At 45.9% G+C, this 20,282-nt stretch overlaps 1 protein-coding gene across 1 annotated transcript; it reads left to right on the forward strand.

The window, feature by feature from the left end:
* The first annotated feature begins 40 nt into the window (after positions 1-40).
* Positions 41-20,198, forward strand: SLC26A11 (solute carrier family 26 member 11). Its single transcript, XM_081180887.1, has 17 exons — positions 41-147; positions 1,466-1,839; positions 2,339-2,531; positions 3,582-3,667; positions 5,290-5,369; positions 6,211-6,353; positions 8,885-9,060; positions 10,228-10,300; positions 11,483-11,533; positions 11,766-11,826; positions 12,793-12,848; positions 12,991-13,131; positions 16,799-16,926; positions 17,361-17,466; positions 18,239-18,372; positions 18,995-19,067; positions 19,658-20,198. Exons 2-17 carry the CDS (start codon positions 1,648-1,650, stop codon positions 19,747-19,749), a joined length of 1,785 nt encoding a protein of 594 aa, XP_081037013.1. The 5' UTR covers positions 41-147; positions 1,466-1,647; the 3' UTR covers positions 19,750-20,198.
* The last annotated feature ends 84 nt before the right edge of the window (positions 20,199-20,282 follow it).

Here is a 20,282-nt window from a genome sequence, read left to right on the forward strand (position 1 = left end):
GAGCGCGCGCCTCTCCCCTTCCCAGACTAAACGCCGCTGGGAAAAGGGCCAGCCGCCACCTGGCTCCACCTCCGGATCACATGAGACGCCTCTGACCGGATCTGGGTTTTCCGTGCTCCTCGGTGCCTTCTGCCGGCGCTGCTTTGGGTGAGTCCAGCCTGGGAGTTGGGGAAAAAAGCAGAAGGGGCCCTTCGACTACCAGGAGGAAGCTGTGACCCTGGAGCTCCTTGGTTTACGCAGCAGGAGCAAATAGACTCCTCTCCTTCCCCCCCCCCCTGCTTTCGTTTTAAAAACCGGACAAGCCCTCCCTCTCCCTGCCGAGTCTGGTGATGGTGCCCCCTCCGCCCTGAAGAGCCCTAAGTAATTTCTGGTCTCGCACCTTCTAACTGCTTTGGAGCATCGCTGTGCCTTAAGCTGAGGAGTAGCTTAGCCCCAGGCCCCGTTTTCGGTGCTGGCTCTAGAACGTGAGAGTGTAAACTCTGGGTATGCAGAGTGTGTTTTCCTTGTCGCTGAATACCTGTGGTTAGGGAAATGAGGCTTCTTGGTCATAAAGGCGAGGCTGCGCTTGAACTATATGCTTTTATTTGATATTACCAACTATATGTGTGTGTTAGAGCAGCTGCTTTAATCCAGGAGGAAAGGGCATTTACTCCTGGATGAGTTTCCGGTTGGAATAATACGTAAAGCGGCATGCAACATCTACAGCCCTAGTGTGTGTTCACTCAGAAATAAGCCCCTCTGCATTCAAAGGGGTTTACTTGCAAGCCAGTGCACCTAGGATTACCTCCCGAGTCATAAAAACAGCTTGAACGGACATACTAAAATGTTCCCCTCAAATAACCCCGTTGACACTGTTTACATGAAGTAACAACCACACAGCCCCTCCTCTTTTGCTAGGTCATGGCAGACCACACAAACTGAAGCATGCAGTCTGATTGCTGTGCACTCGGCTTCCAAGATATTAGCTTCCAAGATATTATGGTGTGCACCCTTAGCGTGGGTGGGTGGTGCCGTTGCTTGGGTTTAGAGCTGGCTTTGCCCTCTTCGCTTCTTGAGGCAAAATGGAGATTTCCTTAAGAATGGAGGGGAGAGTTGTCTGTTCTTCAGAAGCAAAGATTTACCTGCTTCCCAAGGAAGGCTGCCCATAGTTTGTCAAGCCCAGTGGTCATTCTTTGCTTTCCCATTATCATATTTTCCTGTATTGTACTAATATTTGGCACTTCAGTTATCTTAGGGTATGTTAATTGGTTTCGTTTTGTATTCTTGTTTGTAGTTTTCATCTTAAAACACGCCCATTACTTCTTGGGTTTGTTTTCACAAACATGAATGAGAAGATTCCATAGCAATACTTCTCTTTTGGGGAAGAAACAGGCACATAGGTTTCAATACCTCATTAATATTTGAAATGAAGAACTGATTGAATGACTAGAACGGTGGGTGTCCTTTTTCTCCCTCTCTCCCCCAGGTATTATTGGAAGACTCCTATTGCCTGTTTGGGAGTCTGTCTGTTGTGCCTTGGCAATGAGCATGTGAGATGACCTTCTCCTTGGTCTGCTCTCTTGACTTTGATATGCCTGCAAGAGGTTTTGATCATGACTGGTGTGATGGGCCCCAAGTGAATTGGCCTGAACTACTGTGATTCCAGCCATGGCAGAGAGAAGCCATGAGTGTTGGGAACGATGCTACGGAATAATCCAGAAGAGGCTGCCGGTGCTAAAGTGGCTTCCCAAATATTCTCTGCAGTGGCTGCAGCTTGATCTCGTTGCTGGACTGACGGTGGGATTGACTGTTGTGCCACAAGCTCTTGCCTACGCTGCGTTGGCTGGCCTCCCAGTGCAGGTGAGGCCATTGACCCAGAAGCTTTAGTTGCCTTAGTGTAGCATCTATTGAATATTTCATTTTCCATTTTTGCTTGAAAAATATAGATCCAATTCCAGAGGAGAGCAGCTTTAGAGTTAATGAGCTCAGAGAGTCTCTAGCAGACTGTGGCTGCCTGGAGTAAATCAAAGGTCAATGAGCGGGAATTACCAGTTCTCTGAAATACTTTTTACTGTTGTTTGATTCTGCTTCTTCCTGTTGTTCCAAGATAATAAATTCTCAGACATCCTCCTTTAAAAGTGTTTTGCCAAGTTATCAAACAAACACCTTTTTGTTTGTTTCTCTAATTTTTTCATTTGATACAAGTGTTGACACACACTACACAGCACATATGTAAGACCTTTATGTATGACAAGGATTACATTTTTCTTAGCCATTCACAGCCTTTTTCTCCCTGATTCTGCTCTTCTTCCTACATCACTGTGATCAGTCTCTAATTGCCTGCCTTCCTCCCTTATAGTATGGCCTCTATTCCTCCTTCATGGGCTGCTTTGTCTACTGCCTCCTGGGGACATCGAAAGATGTGACACTGGGCCCAACAGCTATCATGTCGTTACTGGTTTCGTCCTACGCATTCCATGACCCTTCCTATGCCATCCTGCTCACCTTCCTCTCGGGCTGCATCCAGTTAGCTATGGGGCTGCTACATCTTGGTAAGACCTGGCTGGTGCTATATTTGGTCAAATAAGTGGTCCCTCAAGCCCACTTATGGCTAATAATAGCCAAACAGGGAGGCAGAACTGGAGAGATGACAGGGCAGATTATCACTGGTTGTCTACCACAAGATTCTGATAGTTGGAGCTGAACATAATGCTGTGACCGCAGCCCTCCGTTAATTACAATACTATGACTTTAGATATCTACTCAAAAGTAAGTCCCATTGAGTTTGGTGTGACTTTACTCCCAAATAAGAGGGTATATGATTGCAGTCTTAAGTCTCACAGCTCATTGAATTATAGTGATTTGAAATCCCACCTTGTTTCCTATAGATTATTTGTTACTATCCTAGGTTTTTGTTTTTCAGTGTGTGCACATGTATGTGTTTATTGCAAGAGAGTAATGTGCCCATTTTGTACAGTTTTGTTTTTAACCTTCATTTTTTTCAAACTTGGGAACTAGCAGTACTTAAAATAAAACGCTGCAGAAGAAAATACATAGAAAATTAAAAAGTATCGTACATTCAGCTCATCTCTCTTTTCCTTGCTTAGTTCTGTAGCTGCAAGGGCACTAGTTAAACTTGGGTTTCTGCCTTGTGCATTGAGGCAGCACTAGATGAGAACAGCCTGCTTCTTCCCAGCTTTGTCCAGCTGCCCCTGCTATTAGTGCTTGGGATCGGCAGGAAATGAAGGACTTGTGGCTCTAGGAAGGCAAGAGACAACCAAATGACAGACAAAAGTTTCCAGTGACTGCCAGAGCAATGCAGAAAGGAATCCAGTAGGCTCAATTCTGGTGTCGAGCAGAGGTGGCTCAAAGAGCAGCAGCCCATAGACCCTTGTTGGCCAAACCAAAGCCAAATGAAAGATACTGGGGAGTGGGACACTGCAACTGCCTCTGTCTCGTTGTGTGTGTGTTGGCATTCTTGATGAATGGATAGCTTTTGACTGAGGAGCTTGGTAGTTCTGAATGGAGTATAATGTGTAGTGAAGTAAGTCCGTTGCGCCCAGTCTTTGTAAGGCTTAATAGGGATTCTTCATTCCTGGCAGGTTTCCTCCTGGACTTTATCTCCTATCCTGTCATTAAAGGGTTTACTTCAGCTGCTGCAGTCACCATTGGCTTCAATCAAGTCAAGGTAAGGGGTTTCCTTCCCTCACTTGGCCTTTATCCAGCAATCCAGGGTCAGCAGTGACATTTCTTGCTTGTAAAACTCACCTGCCCATTCTGTAAGAATAGGATGGAGGCCAGGCTGCCTGTTCAAGTAATTAGATCTCTGCTAAAGGGCTTAAGGAGAGCTCTGTAGGGCTAATCAAGGGTGAAGCAGGCTGGCTCAAAAATGCTTATGTTGTTGATAAAACTTAGGAATTGTTGATAAAACTCTGGCAATTGTGAGAACCTGGAATTGTAAATATTTCACATGCTATACACTCTGCCATCTCTTTTCCTACCTTTTATGCAACAATCCATGGGATTAAGTCCCTTTCTACCACCTCTGGGTTACATTGTTTCCTCTTTCCCACCTTCTGTTTTAAATTTATGGAACCTAAGGATTCTGTAAACACTAAATGGCAGCTGGCAGATCTGTTTAGCTAGCTGGGATCCCCTGTTTTGGCCACTGACAACCCCACTGATTTGCCTTCCCAGCCCTGCAGCAAGTGTTAAGAGATCCATGCCAGGCAAGAGATACCTGAAACAGAGACAAGTAACTGGGGCCTAACCATCTTTTTTATGATCTCAGCTAATCATGGTGTTGGTTTAAGAAGGGGCCATGGACTGCCCAGAGTACTGAAACGGACAGTTATCTGGACAGATTAACCCCACCTTCTGCTGCCATAGATTTGGGGCTTTTTTTGGGATGTGTGAATGCTTGAACCGCCTACCATGTTCCAGCTAGTACCTTTAAAACGCTGTTCAGTCTGATGTGGCATCGATGTTTCCTTTGTGGTTGGCCACAGTCAGCTATTCACAGGGGTGAGGGGCAGGAAGCAGCAGCAGCAGATAGCAATCACTGGCTGAACTCCTTGTGTTTGCAACAACAGCCCGTTTCAAGAAGTACCTTTGAAAGAGAAGCCTCTGCTCCTTGTTCCACAGAAGGCTTTTAAAGCAGTTACAGTAGGCAAGAGCTAGCAAGCCTCCTCAGGTGAAAGACCGTCTTTTGTTGTTGTATGGGCAAATCATTTAGCAGAGGTTGTCTGGACATCTCTTGATTTTTATTTTTGTGGATGGCAGAGACTTGACTTGGAAGTTTGTGTAACTGAGCACAGAAATATGATTTTATTGTTCACATACCTTGTCTTACTCGCTTACCCACAGAGTAAGGCAGTGTTGGCAGAAAAGAACAGAGCTCTTTATTTTTAGGATAAAGGTTCCAGGACAGCTATGTCCCTTTGTTGCAGGTAACATGGAGCACCTCATAAATTATTGTGAGGCATTTAATGTCTTTCCTAAAAGGAAACACAATAGGCCAAATAGAGTGTGGTGGGGTTATTGTTTGTTACTGTAGTATGTATTTTTGTGTTTTTATATTGTGAGCCACCCTGTCATCCTCGAATGAAGGGCAGTATAGAAATAAGAACAACACTTACAGAGACACAAGTATGCACTTTCTGCAGCTACATTGTAGTGTGTGAGTGTGTGTGTGTGTGTGTGTGTGTGAGAGAGAGAGAGAGAGAGAGAGAGAGAGAGAGAGAGCGAGAGAGCAGACACACTAACTTTTTTCATCATCCTGACTTGTGGCTTTAAAATGTGTTTACATAGACGCTCCTGGGCCTACAGAACATCCCACGCCAGTTTATCCTTCAGGTGTACTACACCTTCTGCAGAATTGGAGAGACAAGGTAAGTCTGCCCCTTGTTTATTTCTCTCTACAAGATCTTTAGTCTTCAAAAGTAGCAAGAATGATAAATAGAGAATCAGTACGTAGGATACCTCTGGGAATAATAGATACCCTTGGACTGCGCAAGCAGTTTATTTTCTTGAATTTCTATGAGATTTGTAATAGTCATGCAACTTCACATCATTGGGGTGGTGTGGGGTATGGGATTCTGTGATGGAGCTGAAAAGTTGGGTGCTCTTACCAGAGAGCTGAGGGGGGCAGGGGTGAGCAAAGTCTTTTGCCTCATCCCTGAGAGCTAAAGGCTTTCTTTTATTTTTTGTAATGAAGGCTGAGGTGAGTAGTCCTAAAATTATAGCAACTGAGAGGATCCTTGGCATATTGCCTTCCTGAGCTGTATGTTTTAATTGGGTGCACTTGTTGCATGTATTGCATTGAATGTCTCCAAGGTGCGCAGAGTTGGGCTTGCAGTTCTTGCACAAAGCTGAATCTGCCATATTATGCCTGTAGTCTATGAGCAACAATGCTAAATGTGGATGTACCTCTTGGAAGAATGAATGAAAGTGGATCTGGATGTAACTTTTCAGGTCCTCAAATCTTGCATCTTTCCCACAGCCAATTAAGAATCTGTCAGGGAAGTTTTAATTTGGGCTAAGGAGAGGCTCATACATTTATGTGTTGAGTGCTAAGCTGGCTGTTATGTTCCTCATGCACAGATCCATTGGCTCAGTAGGAAGGGACCATTTTCAGGAAGCAGATGTGATGGAGGCCACTTTTTTGGTTTCTCCCCTTGTTTTAGTGAGGCCCCTTTCAATTCAGCTATGATTGTTATAACTTATATGCAGGGTTGCGGATGCTGTTCTTGGGCTGTTCTGCTTGACAGCACTTATGGGGCTACAACAAATGAAAGAGAGCATCCCTAAGGCCAACCGGATGGAACCGTTGTCTGTCAGGATCAGCCAGCTTGTTGTCTGGACAACAGCTACAGGTTTGTCTATCCCACCCTACTAGCTAGGCTTTTTTAGCACTTTGCTTTCACAGCTTGGTGTGCTGTAACGTATGTTGAATTATCTGTCTTATTTTTTCATTGGTAAAGTGTCTTGACTTTACCCAATTGTGTAAAGTGGTGCGATGGCTAAGAGTGGTTTAGTTGCTTAGGAAATAAAAAATAGGTTGCAGTCCTGCGAGGGAAGGGAGTATTGTCAGTTTGGCTGGATTTTAAATCTCACATGAAGGATGGCTGAGTACTGAGAAGCTGTGGTGGAGGAAGCCATTCAGGCACCTCGGGTGGCGTGAGCTGCCCATAGGGGCGGGGCACACCGCGGGGCCTCTGGAGTCTGCTTGCCTCCTCCCACTTAGCTGCCCTACAGCCGGGGGGGGGGGGAGGCGGACCATTTGGCCGTGTGGAGCCTGCGTGCACCCAAGCCTCCCAGGAGAGACACTGCAGGCCCTGCAGTGAGTGCCACCCAGCATTTTGTCACCCCTCTCAGTTGTAACACCCGGGGTGGCCCGCACCCACTGTGCACCCTTTCCTCTGGCCCTGCTGAGAAGTGGTCCTGCAGATAAACTGAGTGAGAGCCAAGGATCAAAGAGGCTGCAGGAAAGGTCGGCAGTGGAGAGAGAAAGAGCATTACTAAGAAAGAATGTTTGGAGAATTGGTGGGGAGAAGATAGATAGAGCAGTGTTTCCCAACCTTTTTTGGGCAAAGGCACACTTGTTTCATGAAAAAAATCTCGAGGCACACCACCATTACAGCCCCGTGACGTCAGCGCGCAGCGTCACGCCGGGAGGGACATGAATTGCTAGCAAATGACATAATCACCTCCTTGAGGGCTGGCTCATCTTCTCCGAAGGCAGAACCCCATTAATTAACAGCACAGACTCACACCATAGCCAATACGAGGGGGGAAAACCTCAGTCATGCACAGTCATGCACATGTGGGGGCTAAATGAGGACGAAGACTGGGCAGAGAGCAGGGTTCAAATCACCCCACCTGGCCAGGACAATCCCTGGGTGCTCCCTTGGGCCACTCGCCTGACCCACCTCGCAGGGCTGTTGTTGCGAGGATAACACAGGGAGAACCACACGCGCCCCCGGGAGCTCCTTGGAGGAGAAAGCGGGCGATGAATGCAATGCACGAAATATATGAGAGGCGACCAGGTTTTGCAGGTGAGGGGCCCCCGCCAGCCTCCGCTTCCAACACCCGGCGCAACGACCCCGAAGTTTCCCCCCGGGCTCGGCTCGGGGAGCAGCGCTGCTCCCCCCCGGCTCCCCTTCGCCCTCCCGGCTCTCTCTGCCACCCACTGGGGACCCCCCTCACCTGCCAAGTCCGGAGCGCCGGTGGAAGTTGCATGCATGCATGCATGCAGGGCACCGCGTTGCCATTGCATTGCACTGCACTCCATGCAACGCGTGCACGCATGCATTGCCTTGCACGCCCCCCAAGGGGTCTCCCCGCGGTCCGATGCGTCCCCTCCGGCGCGGATGCAGCATTGCAAAAATAAAAAACCCCCGACGCAGCCCTACCTGGGGGGCAGCCTCCGCCTCCGCCACTCCGCCTACGCGGGGATCCCCGGGCTCCATCCTGCCGCCCGATCTCCGCGGGGGCGCAGGCAGGCTGTGCGGGGTCTGCACAGAAGAGCCCCTGCCCGCCCGGCCGCCGCCGCCGCGCTCATTCCATGGCCGGGAGAAGAGCGCTTCAAAAACGCCGGCCCGCCAGGCCACGCTGGGAAACGTAGTTTGTGCACCCCGCGCGGGCGCGGAGCCCAAGGGCGAGGGGACTACGGATCCCGGCAGCCCCTGCGCCGGGGACAGAGGGGGAGAGGCCGGGTGCAGGGATGGAGGGACGGGTAGGCGAGCGAGTGAGTGAGTGGCAGCCGCCAAGCCTTGGCCGAGAGCCAGGAAGGGCCTCCCCGGAGGAGGAGGAGGAGGGAGGCGCAGAGCGGGAGGGAGGGAGGGAACCCCAGGGGTCATCTAGTGACGGTGCCCCAATCGAAAATTTGACTTTTAAAAAAAAATCTTTCGAATTTTTTAATTTTTCCCGCGGCACACCAGGCAACATCTCGTGGCACACTAGTGTGCCGCGGAACAGTGGTTGGGAAACACTGAGATAGAGGATACAAGAGGGTCTTCTAAACCTCATGAGAAAGTTGAGGTTTTTCCTAATTGCATTTTCAGACTGTGGAAACAAAATTTATTTACCTTTGAATTTATATTGCAAATTCTCTCCATAATTTTTAAAAACATGGGAGCTGTCACCAGAAGCTGCCTATACGCTTTGGGGTCTCTCTCCACCTCGCAGATATTAAAACTTGGTGGTAATCTAAGCATGGGGAACCCCCACTCTTCGTGTATTGGGTCTGTACACCAAATGGTTAGGCAGGAGTGTATTCATGGCCTAATAAGAGATTTGCCCTTGCTGCTAATGGCCATAACTATCCTCTATGTCTACCATTTATGCTCACCGTTGGGTAGTGGATGACAGCTTTGCTATAAGAGTCTCACTCTCTTCCTTGCAGTCCGTAATGCTCTTGTGGTCCTGTTTGCTGGTCTCGTGGCCTACTCCTTCCAGGTAACAGGCTACCAGCCCTTCACCCTCACAGGGGTTACGCCCCAGGGACTCCCATCCTTCCAGCTGCCACCGTTCTCCGAGGTCACGCCCAATGGAACCATCTCCTTTGGAGGGATGGTGCAGGTGAGTATTTCAGTTGTTGCCATAGGTTTATATGCCGATATAACACCCTGTTTTGTAGTTAACAGCCCCCCCCAAAAAAACCCCCAAGGCAGTTCACAACAATAATTACAATTAAAACTACAGCCAATTTAGTTATGAATGCAGCTAAAAAGAAATAATTGACAGCAACATTTTAACACAATCCTCTGAATGTGGTAAGAAGAGGTATTTAGATAAATATTGGTTTTTAAAACCCTTCCTAGCAACAACAAAATATAAGAATTTAACCTGAATATCTACTGCAAATTCAAATCAACCCTGTCTCTCCTATAAACCCAGAAAAAATCCTTTCAAGTTGTTGCTTGGAATCTACATAGAATTGCTCTACAGCTCTTTTCTTTCTTTGGATATTTTCATGTGGGCAAAGAAAGTAATCCTTTCTGTCCCTGTACTAAATTGAGCAGCACATGAAGCCTGCAGTCCTTTGCATTTGTGCATCTCTGTGCTGGTGGAAGCTAGCACTCTACTCCTCTGCTCAGTTCTTGCGATCTTTGAAGGTGTTCAATCTTTTAATTCTGGTCGCTGGAAATGATGGAAAGCAAGCAACTAATTTATGCTTTCCTGGACCTACCAAACTATGGTGTGTTACATGATCCAGACTGAATCTGCTAATCTTTGTTTTTAAATTGTCATGCTTTTATTGTATGGTGTTGTTATTGTTATATAACACTTTGATATATTTTTCTGACATGGTGTTATATAAATAGCTCTATAAATAAGCAAATAAACCACAAGATTATTGTGTTGCTTTGCATAAGCTGCCTCGCAGAGTTGTTGAGGCAACATCGAAGGAGTTTTAAAGGTGTCCTATAAATTTAATATACAATAATAGAAAATTATTAGCTAAATTTATGTGAATTAAACTATTTCCCATTCTCTTGTGCTGAGGCGGTGCCTTCCTTGGAAACCATAATTGACGGTAAGCATGCAGCTGTCTAAAACTGGTAGTTTTTGAGTGAATAGGCTGAACTACGGGTAGACTCCTGTGTTGTCCAGTGTTTGTTGATCAGATGCCATGGTAAGAATCCTGAGATGCCATTTTATGTTTGCTGCAACCTTCATTTGTTGGGCACAAGTGACCTTTGTAGTAGAATTAATCCACCCTCTCTCTTTTCTCCCCCGTTACAGAAAATGGGAGCTGGTCTGGCTGTGGTGCCTCTGATGGGACTTCTGGAGACGGTTGCTATTGCCAAAGCTTTTGGTATGGGGCCTCAAATCTTTCAGCTTCTCTAGGCATAGAGTCAAGGGGAGAATTCACATGGCAGCTAATGGGATTTGGGTTTGGGAAAACCTGTTGCCTTCTAAGGACAGTATGCTTGTAGGGAGGAGGGAGTGATGATAAATTTAGCTGCAACATTATATCCTACTTGTTACCTAGCCAATAATGACCCCTTAACACCCAGCGATGTGGAAATTACCTGTTTCCATTTGACATACCGTATATACTCGAGTATAAGCCGACTTTTTCAGCACATTTTTTATGCTGAAAAAGCCTCCCTCGGCTTATACTCGAGTGATTGTTCTTTCAGGCTGCTCCTTCCTCCTCCCTTGTCTTTGCTTTCCTCCGGCACTGCTGCCACCAGCCTCTGCCTCTTGGCAGCACCTTAGGTAGACTGGGGGTCAGGAGGGGCTGGGAGGAAAGAGAAGCCCCCCCTGCCGCATGCGCGCACATGCACTCCGGCCCACCAGGAGGTTTGTGGTGTGGTGAACTGGCTTATACTCGAGTCAATAAGTTTTCCCAGTTTTTTGTGGTAAAATTAGGTGCCTCGGTTTATATTCGGGTCGGCTTATACTTGAGTATATACGGTAATCCCACAGAGAGGAGTGCTGTGATTGACTGCCCCAGTAGAACTGATTGCATGGGTCCCATCCAGTGGGCACCTCGAGATGGCATCCCATCCCCACCTAGGTGTTCTTCACTCTCTGTCTCTTTCTGAACCATGGATTAAAGCAGGGATGGAGACCCTGTGGCTGTCTTGGTGTTACTGGACTACAAATCCCATTATCCCTGACCATTGGCCATGCTGCCCAGAGTTTACGGGAGTTCAAATCCAACAGTGTTCAGAGGACCACGGGTTTCCCATCCATGGATTAAAATTAGGGAAATTCTTTAACCTAAAAGTATTCCCCGAGTAAGATTCCTTTACCTAGAAAGGCAAAAAGAATAACTTTGTTCAGGTAGTGGAACTCTAAGTAGAAAAGAGATTGCAGGGAGCAGAAAACCACGATTTGGGTCCTGCTAGGTGGATCCAGGCCCCTTTCCAGCCCTGTATTTCTTGTTACACATTTTTAGTGCCTTGTGGAGCTTTTACCCATTAAGAACACCAGTATTTCTAGGTTTCTCGGTGTTAACGTGTGTTCTCGATTTCCCTTTTCATTCTAGCCTCTCAAAATAACTACCAAATTGACCCCAACCAGGAGCTGTTGGCCATGGGTAAGATTTTTGCACGAACGGATTGGATGCTGTTGGCTGGGTGGGATTGAGACCTTCCACTTTGGAGTTGGGGATGAGCCTGGGAAGGAAGAGCCGAAATTCCCATACAGGAAAATGGCTTTATTTCCATATATTGTTTGAAGTGTTCCTGGTTCGTCCCTAAGCCAAAGAAGCAGGACTCCACATCTTTTCTGTCTGTGTTCCTTAACGTCTCTCCCTCTGTGGCCTCCAGGTTTCACCAACTTCCTAGGATCCTTCATTTCATCCTTTCCCGTCACAGGCAGCTTTGGCCGGTGAGTGGCTCCTATTGTGGATGATACTTAGCCTCCCAGTGGCTCAGCTTAAATAGTAGTGCAGGTTGCATGCGCAGAAATAGTAGTGCAAGGGCATGTGCAAAATCATTTGCTATGGACTCATTTTTCCCACTTGCATAACAGATATGCAATTTGGGCTCCCTTTGTGTTTTTACTGTATGGGTTTTATTTTGTTTTCTTATTGACGTATATTGCAGTCCATTTCAAGAGACCACTAGGGTTAGTTTAAGTGGGGTATATAACATCTTCACATAAATAATGATAAGTGCAGGCTGCAGGTAATGCTTGAGACCGAATCCGAGGTTTACTAGCAGGTCATCCCTTTTGGTGGTCTCTAGAAAGATGCCCTTGTTGCAAAAGAGCTGGGCGGATAATCCATACTGATAAATAAGTATTTGCTTGTGTGGGGCAGTGTGTGAAGTACTGTATTGTCCCCAATATAAGCCATACCAGCAAATAAGCCACACATTTAAAATTCAAGGGGGAAAAAGAAAAAAGACAATACCCGAATATAAGTGTGTGTGTCTGTCTGAGGCACTTTCTCACACGCTCAAGGCATCCAGGCACCGCTGGAGAGAAAGACGGAGGGAGGGGGAGAGCAAACTTGGGCCGCTCGTGAGGGGAAGTTTATCTCTCTCCCCTCACGTACAACGCCTGCCTTGCTCCGCTCACTTGTGGCCCCACTTCTTAGATTCTTCCCCACCACCCTCTACCTCACGGGCTGCTGTGGTTTGACCACAGCAATTTTTGTAAGGTCGCAAATTTAAGTCGCACTTTAACTTTCCACGGTCAGAATTGGGGAGGGGAGTGTGGCTTATAGTCGGGCCAATACAGTAATCATTAGCTCTTGTTGTCTCTAGGCTGACTACTGTCCTTTAAATGGGTCTAGGAAAATGAGGGGGCTGTTTTCTGTTCTCGTAACTACAAAGCTTGTTTATGTTGCAGGACAGCAGTGAATGCACAGACAGGTGTTTGTACTCCTGCCGGAGGTCTAATCACAGGTAGGAGCTAGAAGGGTGTCTTTGTGCCTGCTGAGTTATTGAGGACTCGTATCTGAGTGGGGATACAGAACTCTGAGGGGCTCACTGTGCTATTTTAATGCCACCCTTGTTTTAATGCCACTTTTCCTTGTTTGCTCCACAGGGGTCCTGGTGCTACTGTCTCTGGCCTTCCTTACCTCTGTCTTCTTCTACATTCCCAAGGCTGCACTGGCAGCTGTCATCATCTGTGCTGTGGCTCCTATGTTTGATGCCAGGATCTTCTACACGTTATGGCAGGTTAAAAGTATGAGCATGAATGTGTCCTCTTCTTCCCAGAGCTGAAAAGTCTGGGATCCTGTAATGTTTCCCTAACAATAGTGAACCTGGTTAGAATTTTTTAAAAATGTGTTGTGCAATTCATACGACTTTAACAAAAGTATCATTCATAAATTCAATTTTTAATTACTAATTTTTAATAATTTGCACCAATAGTCACACCTTATTTTTCAAGATTAGCAGCAGATTTAGAGCTCTGCAAATCCAAGGAGTTTTGAGTTGATATTCATTACTTTTCAAATGCTTAGAGCATTTTTGGATGTGGTGTTCAAAGTTTTTGGATAGGTCTTTTTCAAGTAGTAACGCTGAAGCAGAGCAACCAGGCGGTCACTAGGTTGTTGTAAACATATAAAACAGAGAATGTTTTCCTCATTCTTGTAACTTTTCTGGCTCTGAGAATCCTGTTTCATAGATACTTCTGGGAAATCATATATTCCTCACTCCATGATCTCCCATGGTAGCACCCCCTGAATTTGAAAAATCTCTCTGTGATGTCCCTTTCATATTTAAAAAAAGAATATAATCTTCTTGGTTATGGAAAGTTACCAACTTAAAGGATGCTGGCATCTGCTGGACAAATGGAGTATCTATCAAAGTTTTGTGTGTTTCCAAAAGCAGAAATAAATAGCTATACTTTCCTTTCAGAACCAATGTCCAGCTTTTCATCACCACAAAACTGCCTGTTGATGTTTTTCTCTTTGTCCAGAAACGTGACAAAAAGAATTTAAAGAGACCACTTATTTGAAGAAGCACAGGTTAAAAAACAAAATGAAATTCTCTATATACTAGCTGAAACTAACCCCATCAAACCCTTGCAGTCTGAGGTATACCATAGTGAAAATGGAATTGGGGTGTTTTTTATTTTGAATTAGTTCACCCAGAAGACTATTTACCCCTGGCTCTGCCAATCACTGGCTCTGGCTCCACCCGCTGCCAGCATGCAGCCCTTAACAGACTACCCCTGAGGAGAAAGTGGTTCCTGGTAGGAAAGAAAGCTGTCTAGCCCATTTTTATGATATGGGATGGGTTCTGGTTTAGTTAATTATGTACAGCAATAATGTGACAGGGGAAAGGTCTCCCTTACAAACACACCCAGCTCACCCTGAGCTTATTGGTTTATGCTACAGCATGGGCTCTGATTTGGTTAATGGTATATCTCTGAGTCTAGAGATATTGCGGGGTGAAGAGGGTACAAGTCTAAATAGAACATTGCATTATATGACCTCCTAGTTGCCTCGGTCCCATCCCGAATGAGGTAAAATCTCTTGGTGACATCTTCGTTGGTAAGAAGCAACTATTTAATGGCCTTGGCCCAGTATACCTGAAGGAGCATCTCCACCCCCAGTGTTCAGCCCGGACACTGAGGTCTAGCTCCAAGGGTCTTCTGGCAGTTCCCTCACTGCAAAAAGTGAGGTTACAGGGAACCAGGCAGAGGGCCTTCTCGGTAGTGGCACCTGCCCTGTGGAACACCCTCCCATCAGATGTCAAGGAAATAAACAACTATCTGACTTTTAGAAGACATCTGAAGGCAGCCCTGTTTAGGGAAGTTTTTAATATTCTTTTTTTTTTTTAAAAAAAATATTTTTATTGGGTTTTCACATTTTATATAAACACAAACAACACACCAAAACAAACATAAAAAACAACAAACATGAATAGTTCCCGAAAATCTTATTTTCTAACCCTAGTCCTTGACTTCCCCCCACGCCCTCCCCTGCATCCCTATTCCCAAACTTATGTCAGCAAGTTGGCATTTCTTCCATCTTAATATTAGTCCTTTTATAAAAAACAAAAATAAATTTTCCCTAAGTTGGACCCCAATTCTCTTCCCTCGATTTCTCGTTTTTTCTTACATAATTTTCTTAATACTAAACCCCCTGGTCTTGAGTGTTGTTTAAATTTAATACTTCCCTCCCTCCCCTCCCCGCTTTGCGTCCTTTCCCAAGACATGTCCAAATTAACAGTTTTTAGCCTGGATTCCGAATATCCGAGGCTCTCAATTCTCTTTTAGTCCCTCTCCGCCGGTTTTGTTGGTAGTCCTTTTTGTCTATCATCGAGTCTCGAAAGATTTCCTTAACAATCAATCCAGTCAGTCCATAGTCTCTTCCCATATTTAAAGGCAACTGCTGAGGAATTTCCACAAGGCCTAAGTCTTGCTGATAGTCAAAATCAAAGTCTATGTGGAGGCCCCAATTGTACTTCTTTATTTCGAGCTCCTGAATTCCATAAAGTCCCAGGGCCTCCACTTTCATCTTCTGTATCTTTCGTAGGCTTAGAGTGGATTTAATCCAATAGTCTCCTTGCTTGTGTTCTCCAGATGCCGGCTTCTGGTTAGTACTTTCCCAGATAACTTGTTCTCTTTCTTGTTTTGTCTTCTCCTCTTCTTTGTTTATTGTTTCAAATTCAGCTGTGGGTTCTTTCTCACTCAGGCCCTCATTACTTTCAGCAGAACTACTTGTTTCCAAATCCAAGGTCGTCAATTGTTTACTCATAGCTGTAGTCTGCTCCTGTAGGATTCCCACCAGTGAGAACATTCTTTCGATTTCTCTCAGTATCTTTCCACCCACAGCCATTGTAATTCCACAGAATTCCCCCTAGAGGGAATCTGGTTACTGAGTAACCTTTTCTCCAACAATCCTCTGTCCTATTATTGTTTCTTTGTTTCTCAAGATTTTAGTTCAATTGTAACTCCTTTTAATCCGGAGAGGTCTTAAACAGCAATTTTTTTTCACTATTAATAGTCCATTTGACAGCTTTTGACAGCTGTCAAATTCTGCTCCTCTATACAGGCTCCAAATCAGGTCGCTCCCGGGCCCGGGAGGGAGGGTTGTTTACCACAAAACAAAGACTCTTCCAACACTCCACTCTCCTGCTCAAATTTGCCTTTCTAAATCTTGGAAGTTACTGTCTTTTTAAAACTCACCCTTTACAGGGTAGGCACTCCAGCTTAGTTCTTATTTCGTTGCTCTGGATCGTCTGCAAGGGGGGGTGTGGGGACTTCCTTTTAGCACACCCCCCGGTCGTCTCAAATTCAAAAGGTAAAAGTTTTAAAGTTCAGTTCCAAATTACTCACGGGTTCTTTTTTCAGTCCGAATTTCAAGGAAGGAAGTCAGCGCTCTCCGGTTATGGCTCGCGGCTTCGCTCAGCGGCGGTAGCGGTCGACTCTCAGTGCCACGCCGTCCCCTGTATCCCCTCCGTAGCCTTTAAAAAGGCTCATTGCGAATCAGGGGGGGCGCTTAAGGCACCCGCCGAGTCTTCAGTCCGCAGGCTTCCGCGCCTGCGGTTTTTAAGGGTCCCCGTGTCGCCGGCACGGCAAAGACCCATCCACCGTTGAGCCGATTCCCTCCGGAGCTCGGAGGGAATCCGCCATTTCCCGATCGCGCCAACCCGGAAGTCGGAAGTTTTTAATATTCTGTTGGGAGCTGCACAGAGAGGCTGGGGAAACCCAGCTGGATGGGCAGGGTATAAATACATTATTATTATTATTATTATTATTATTATTATTATTATTATTATTATTAATTTTATTTTGCTATTTGTTTCTCTCCTTCACTGTGCTCTGCAGCAGCCATCTTGCTGCAGGACTGGAAAAGTCTGAGTCCTACATAGTCATTCCCCTCCCCCTTCTCTCTCAGGGCTGGACCTAGTGCCGCTGTGTGTAACCTTCTTCTTCTGCTTCTGGGAGGTGCAGTATGGAATCATAGCAGGGGTGCTGGTCTCAGGTATTCTCCTGCTATACCCCATTGCCAGGCCACGGATAAAGGTTTGTTATGATCCCATTGAGTAAGAATGCAAGAGCTTAGGAGGGAAACCCATAAAACACAAAACAGGTTTACTGCAGTACAGCTCTAATATTTGTGATACTGTAATAGAAAATAAATAAATCATTTTTTGTATCCAATTGCTACAACTTGCTCATGACCCTCTTGGAGTTTGAAACTGGAGAGTGGTTGCCTTGTGCAATGCACAGTGAAGAAGGCAACATTTTTTAATATACATTTATATCCCACTCCTCATCTCCCAATCATTTTTCCTCATATGGCTGAAATATCTAATATAGGCACAATAGGTGTTGCACATCCCTTTGCTATGAGAGCCTCTGGGGCATGTTTCCTTTGGCTTTCAAGAAAGGAAGGGGGGAAATGGCTGAACAGTAACAAAGCCTCATCCTGTTTTCCTCACGGCACTTTCTGGCAGGTCCTGGAGCATGAGCAGGAGACACTGTTTATACAGCCTGCCGGTGGCCTGTATTTCCCAGCCATTGAGTTCCTGAGGGATACAGTGCGCAAACGGACTCAGTCAGGTAAAATGAAGAACTGAAAGCTCATGGTGTGGTGCTGGCTGTGAGGAATTGAACTGGCTCCAGAAGTAAAGGCCTCTTGCCATCTGAACAAGAGGACCAAACCGCTTGGGGCGATAATCTTTGCATAGAATTGTGCCTTAGGGACACAAGTGTTGTTCTGAGGAGATGATGATCTGTTTAAGAGGAACTAATATTCCTGGCCCTACGGGTGCCTCTGGGGGAAAAAGAAGTGAGGTCTATGCTTGAGCCCCTCACCCCACCCATGAATTTCAATAAGGAAACAAACTCCATCCTCCCGTAATTTGGCATTTGATTAAAGGCTCATGGTGCATAGGGAGATACAGCATGTTCCAAATGTGGGAGAATTCTGACTTGCCTCTCTTCGACCCAAACTGATAAAGCTGGTAACATGGGGCTACCAGCACTTTAGGATTCCAGCTGTTCTGGGAGTTCATGGGGCCAGTAACCTGCCATGCTGCATTTTGACAGTAGTGAAGGTGGAAGCAGGAATTTGTTAATGGTGCTATATGTTAATGGTACTTAGTTCCTACCTGCTGCCAGATAAAGAGGAATGATCCAAGTCTCAGGATATCCTGTTTTCTCCTAACACACCAGCTATGGGGAGGACTAGTGCAGCCCAAGGGTCCAAGAAGCTTGTAGTTAGTGGGGTCATGGCTTGAAACTGACCATCGGCCAGAACTCTCTTGGTATGAGTAGCTGCCCTGTCTGCGTTCGCCCTTTCTTGAGCACGCTGTTTCTCGATTACCTTCAGAGTCTCGACTGTGCAACATCATTCTGGACTGCACCCACGTCAGCAGCATTGATTACACAGCAGTACTGGGCCTGTCTGAGCTGCTCCAGGAATTGCAGCATAGGAGACTCTCTCTGGTGTTTATTGGCTTGCAGGTAGGTGGGGGAGAACTGCAACCTCAGAGGAGCAATCACACACTGTGGCTGGATTTTGTGAAACAAGCTGAGCAGGCTTAAGACCCAGTACTCATTATTTAGGGGATGGGCACTGTTTAGCGGTAGAGTTTGTTGCTTTGCATGTAGCAAGTACCAGGTTCAATCCCTGGCATCTCACTGTCGTGTCTGTCTGTCTGTCTGTCTGTCTCTGTCTCTTTAAAGGATATTGGGAGCTTAGCTTGAGATCTTGGAGAGTTGCTGCCATTCAGAGTAGACAACACTAGGTTAAATTAACCAATTATCTTATTCTACAATAAGTTTCTAAAAACATGAAGCGTCCAACATCTTCCTCTAAGTACAGCCCACCCATTTAAAAAAAGGGGGGGGGTCTATTGTGCCTGGATCAATGTGTTCCATAAATATCAGCCAGAGGATCCTTTTAACCAGAGATGCAAGGGTCAGGACATATAAAAGCTTGGATGTAACTCTACCTTTGAGCAGTGGACCATTTCCATCCATCCAGAGCCCTTCTGGTATTTGAGATCTTCAGGGGCTTCCCTGAATGCTTTGGGACAAGTTGGAATATGACTGACCAATTCTTCCTTATCATTCCTGTCCACAGACACATGTTCTCCAAGTCTTCCTGGCTGCTGGTCTGGAAGGATTCCATCATTTCCCCAACCTGAAGGATGCAGGTGAGCAGTGTCAGGCATTTCTATCCAGCTGGGGCCATGATGGCCATCTTGTGCCAGTAATAATAATAATAATTTATTATTTGTACCCCGCCCATCTGGCTGGGTTTCCCCAGCCACTCTGGGCGGCTTCCATAGAAACCAAAAATACACTAAACAGTGTTCTTGTAATGGTGGTTGGTGTCCTGGAACTACCTGGTGCCTCTTAGTCCTGTAGCCAGTGGCAAAGGTTGGAATGACCACCTGCTTCCTTCTGCAGCACCAAGACAATGGGCATTTGGGGCAGAGTTCCTTCTGGTGGGAGGTGGAATGGGGATCCCTGCATCTCTTTAATCTCTGATGAATATGGCTAGTCTCACTTTTCCTTTATCATGGCTTTCATCTCATGAGGGAAGGCTGTAACCTCTGGCCAACATCATTCCCTTGCTTCTGCACTTTCCCTCAAGCATTAAGCCTTTTGAAGGAATGTCTTGTTGGTCTTTATGGAACCTCACCCCCCATTTCTCTTTTTTAAAATCATAGGTGGGATTCGACTTGTGAAAACATAAAATGAAGCATGGTCTTAACAAAATGCATATTTGTCTTTTCTGCAGAGAAGAGCCTTGAAGAGGAACTGAGCCATGCCGGTGAAGCCTTGTTGGATGGCAGTGACAGCATACTGCCAACATCTGGGATCATCCAGTGAGGATACAGAAGTAATAGATGCCTGTGACCAAACAATAGAAGTGACCCAGGCTTGACAGTGAAGCTTTTGGGCAATGAACATTTTGGAGCATGAACATTAAGGGGCAGATGTTCTGTACCCTTATTCATGCATTTTCAGACACCACACAACTTGAATTCAGAAGTTGCTCACACTCCGGGACTGTTCAGTGTGAAGAATAGTAACCTCTTTACCTCCTTCAGGTGTATAAAACCCTGAATCTGAAAAAAGAAAAAAAGCACAAGGTCATCCATTGTTTCCGAACTCTGGGGCAGCAGAATTGAAATAACTGTGGGATTTTGGGGCTTCTAGATTGAAGGGTGGTTACCTTTGATAATTTCTAATGTACATTGAATTTGAGTGGCATACTTAAGGGAACACTAATAAGGAAAGGGAATTAAGAAAATAAAGCACTTTTTAAAAAATGGAAATATGCCAGGGTGAATGAGACCCGTCTCTGTTGTGTACATCGTGAACTAGGAGTACAGTGGTGCCCCGCAAGACGAAATTAATTC

The sequence above is a fragment of the Podarcis bocagei genome (assembly GCF_964188305.1).
Source record: "Podarcis bocagei genome assembly, chromosome: 2".
NCBI lineage: Eukaryota > Metazoa > Chordata > Lepidosauria > Squamata > Lacertidae > Podarcis > Podarcis bocagei.

What these genes read in the sequence shown, in the direction of transcription:
- SLC26A11 (XM_081180887.1), top strand. Translation starts at nt 1,648, where the DNA reads ATGGCAGAGAGAAGCCATGAGTGTTGGGAACGATGCTACGGAATAATC. An exon ending in GTCACAGGCAGCTTTGGCCG is followed by an intron (nt 11,827 to 12,792) that starts GTGAGTGGCTCC and finishes TTTATGTTGCAG; the next exon opens with GACAGCAGTGAATGCACAGA. An exon ending in GCGCAAACGGACTCAGTCAG is followed by an intron (nt 17,467 to 18,238) that starts GTAAAATGAAGA and finishes GATTACCTTCAG; the next exon opens with AGTCTCGACTGTGCAACATC.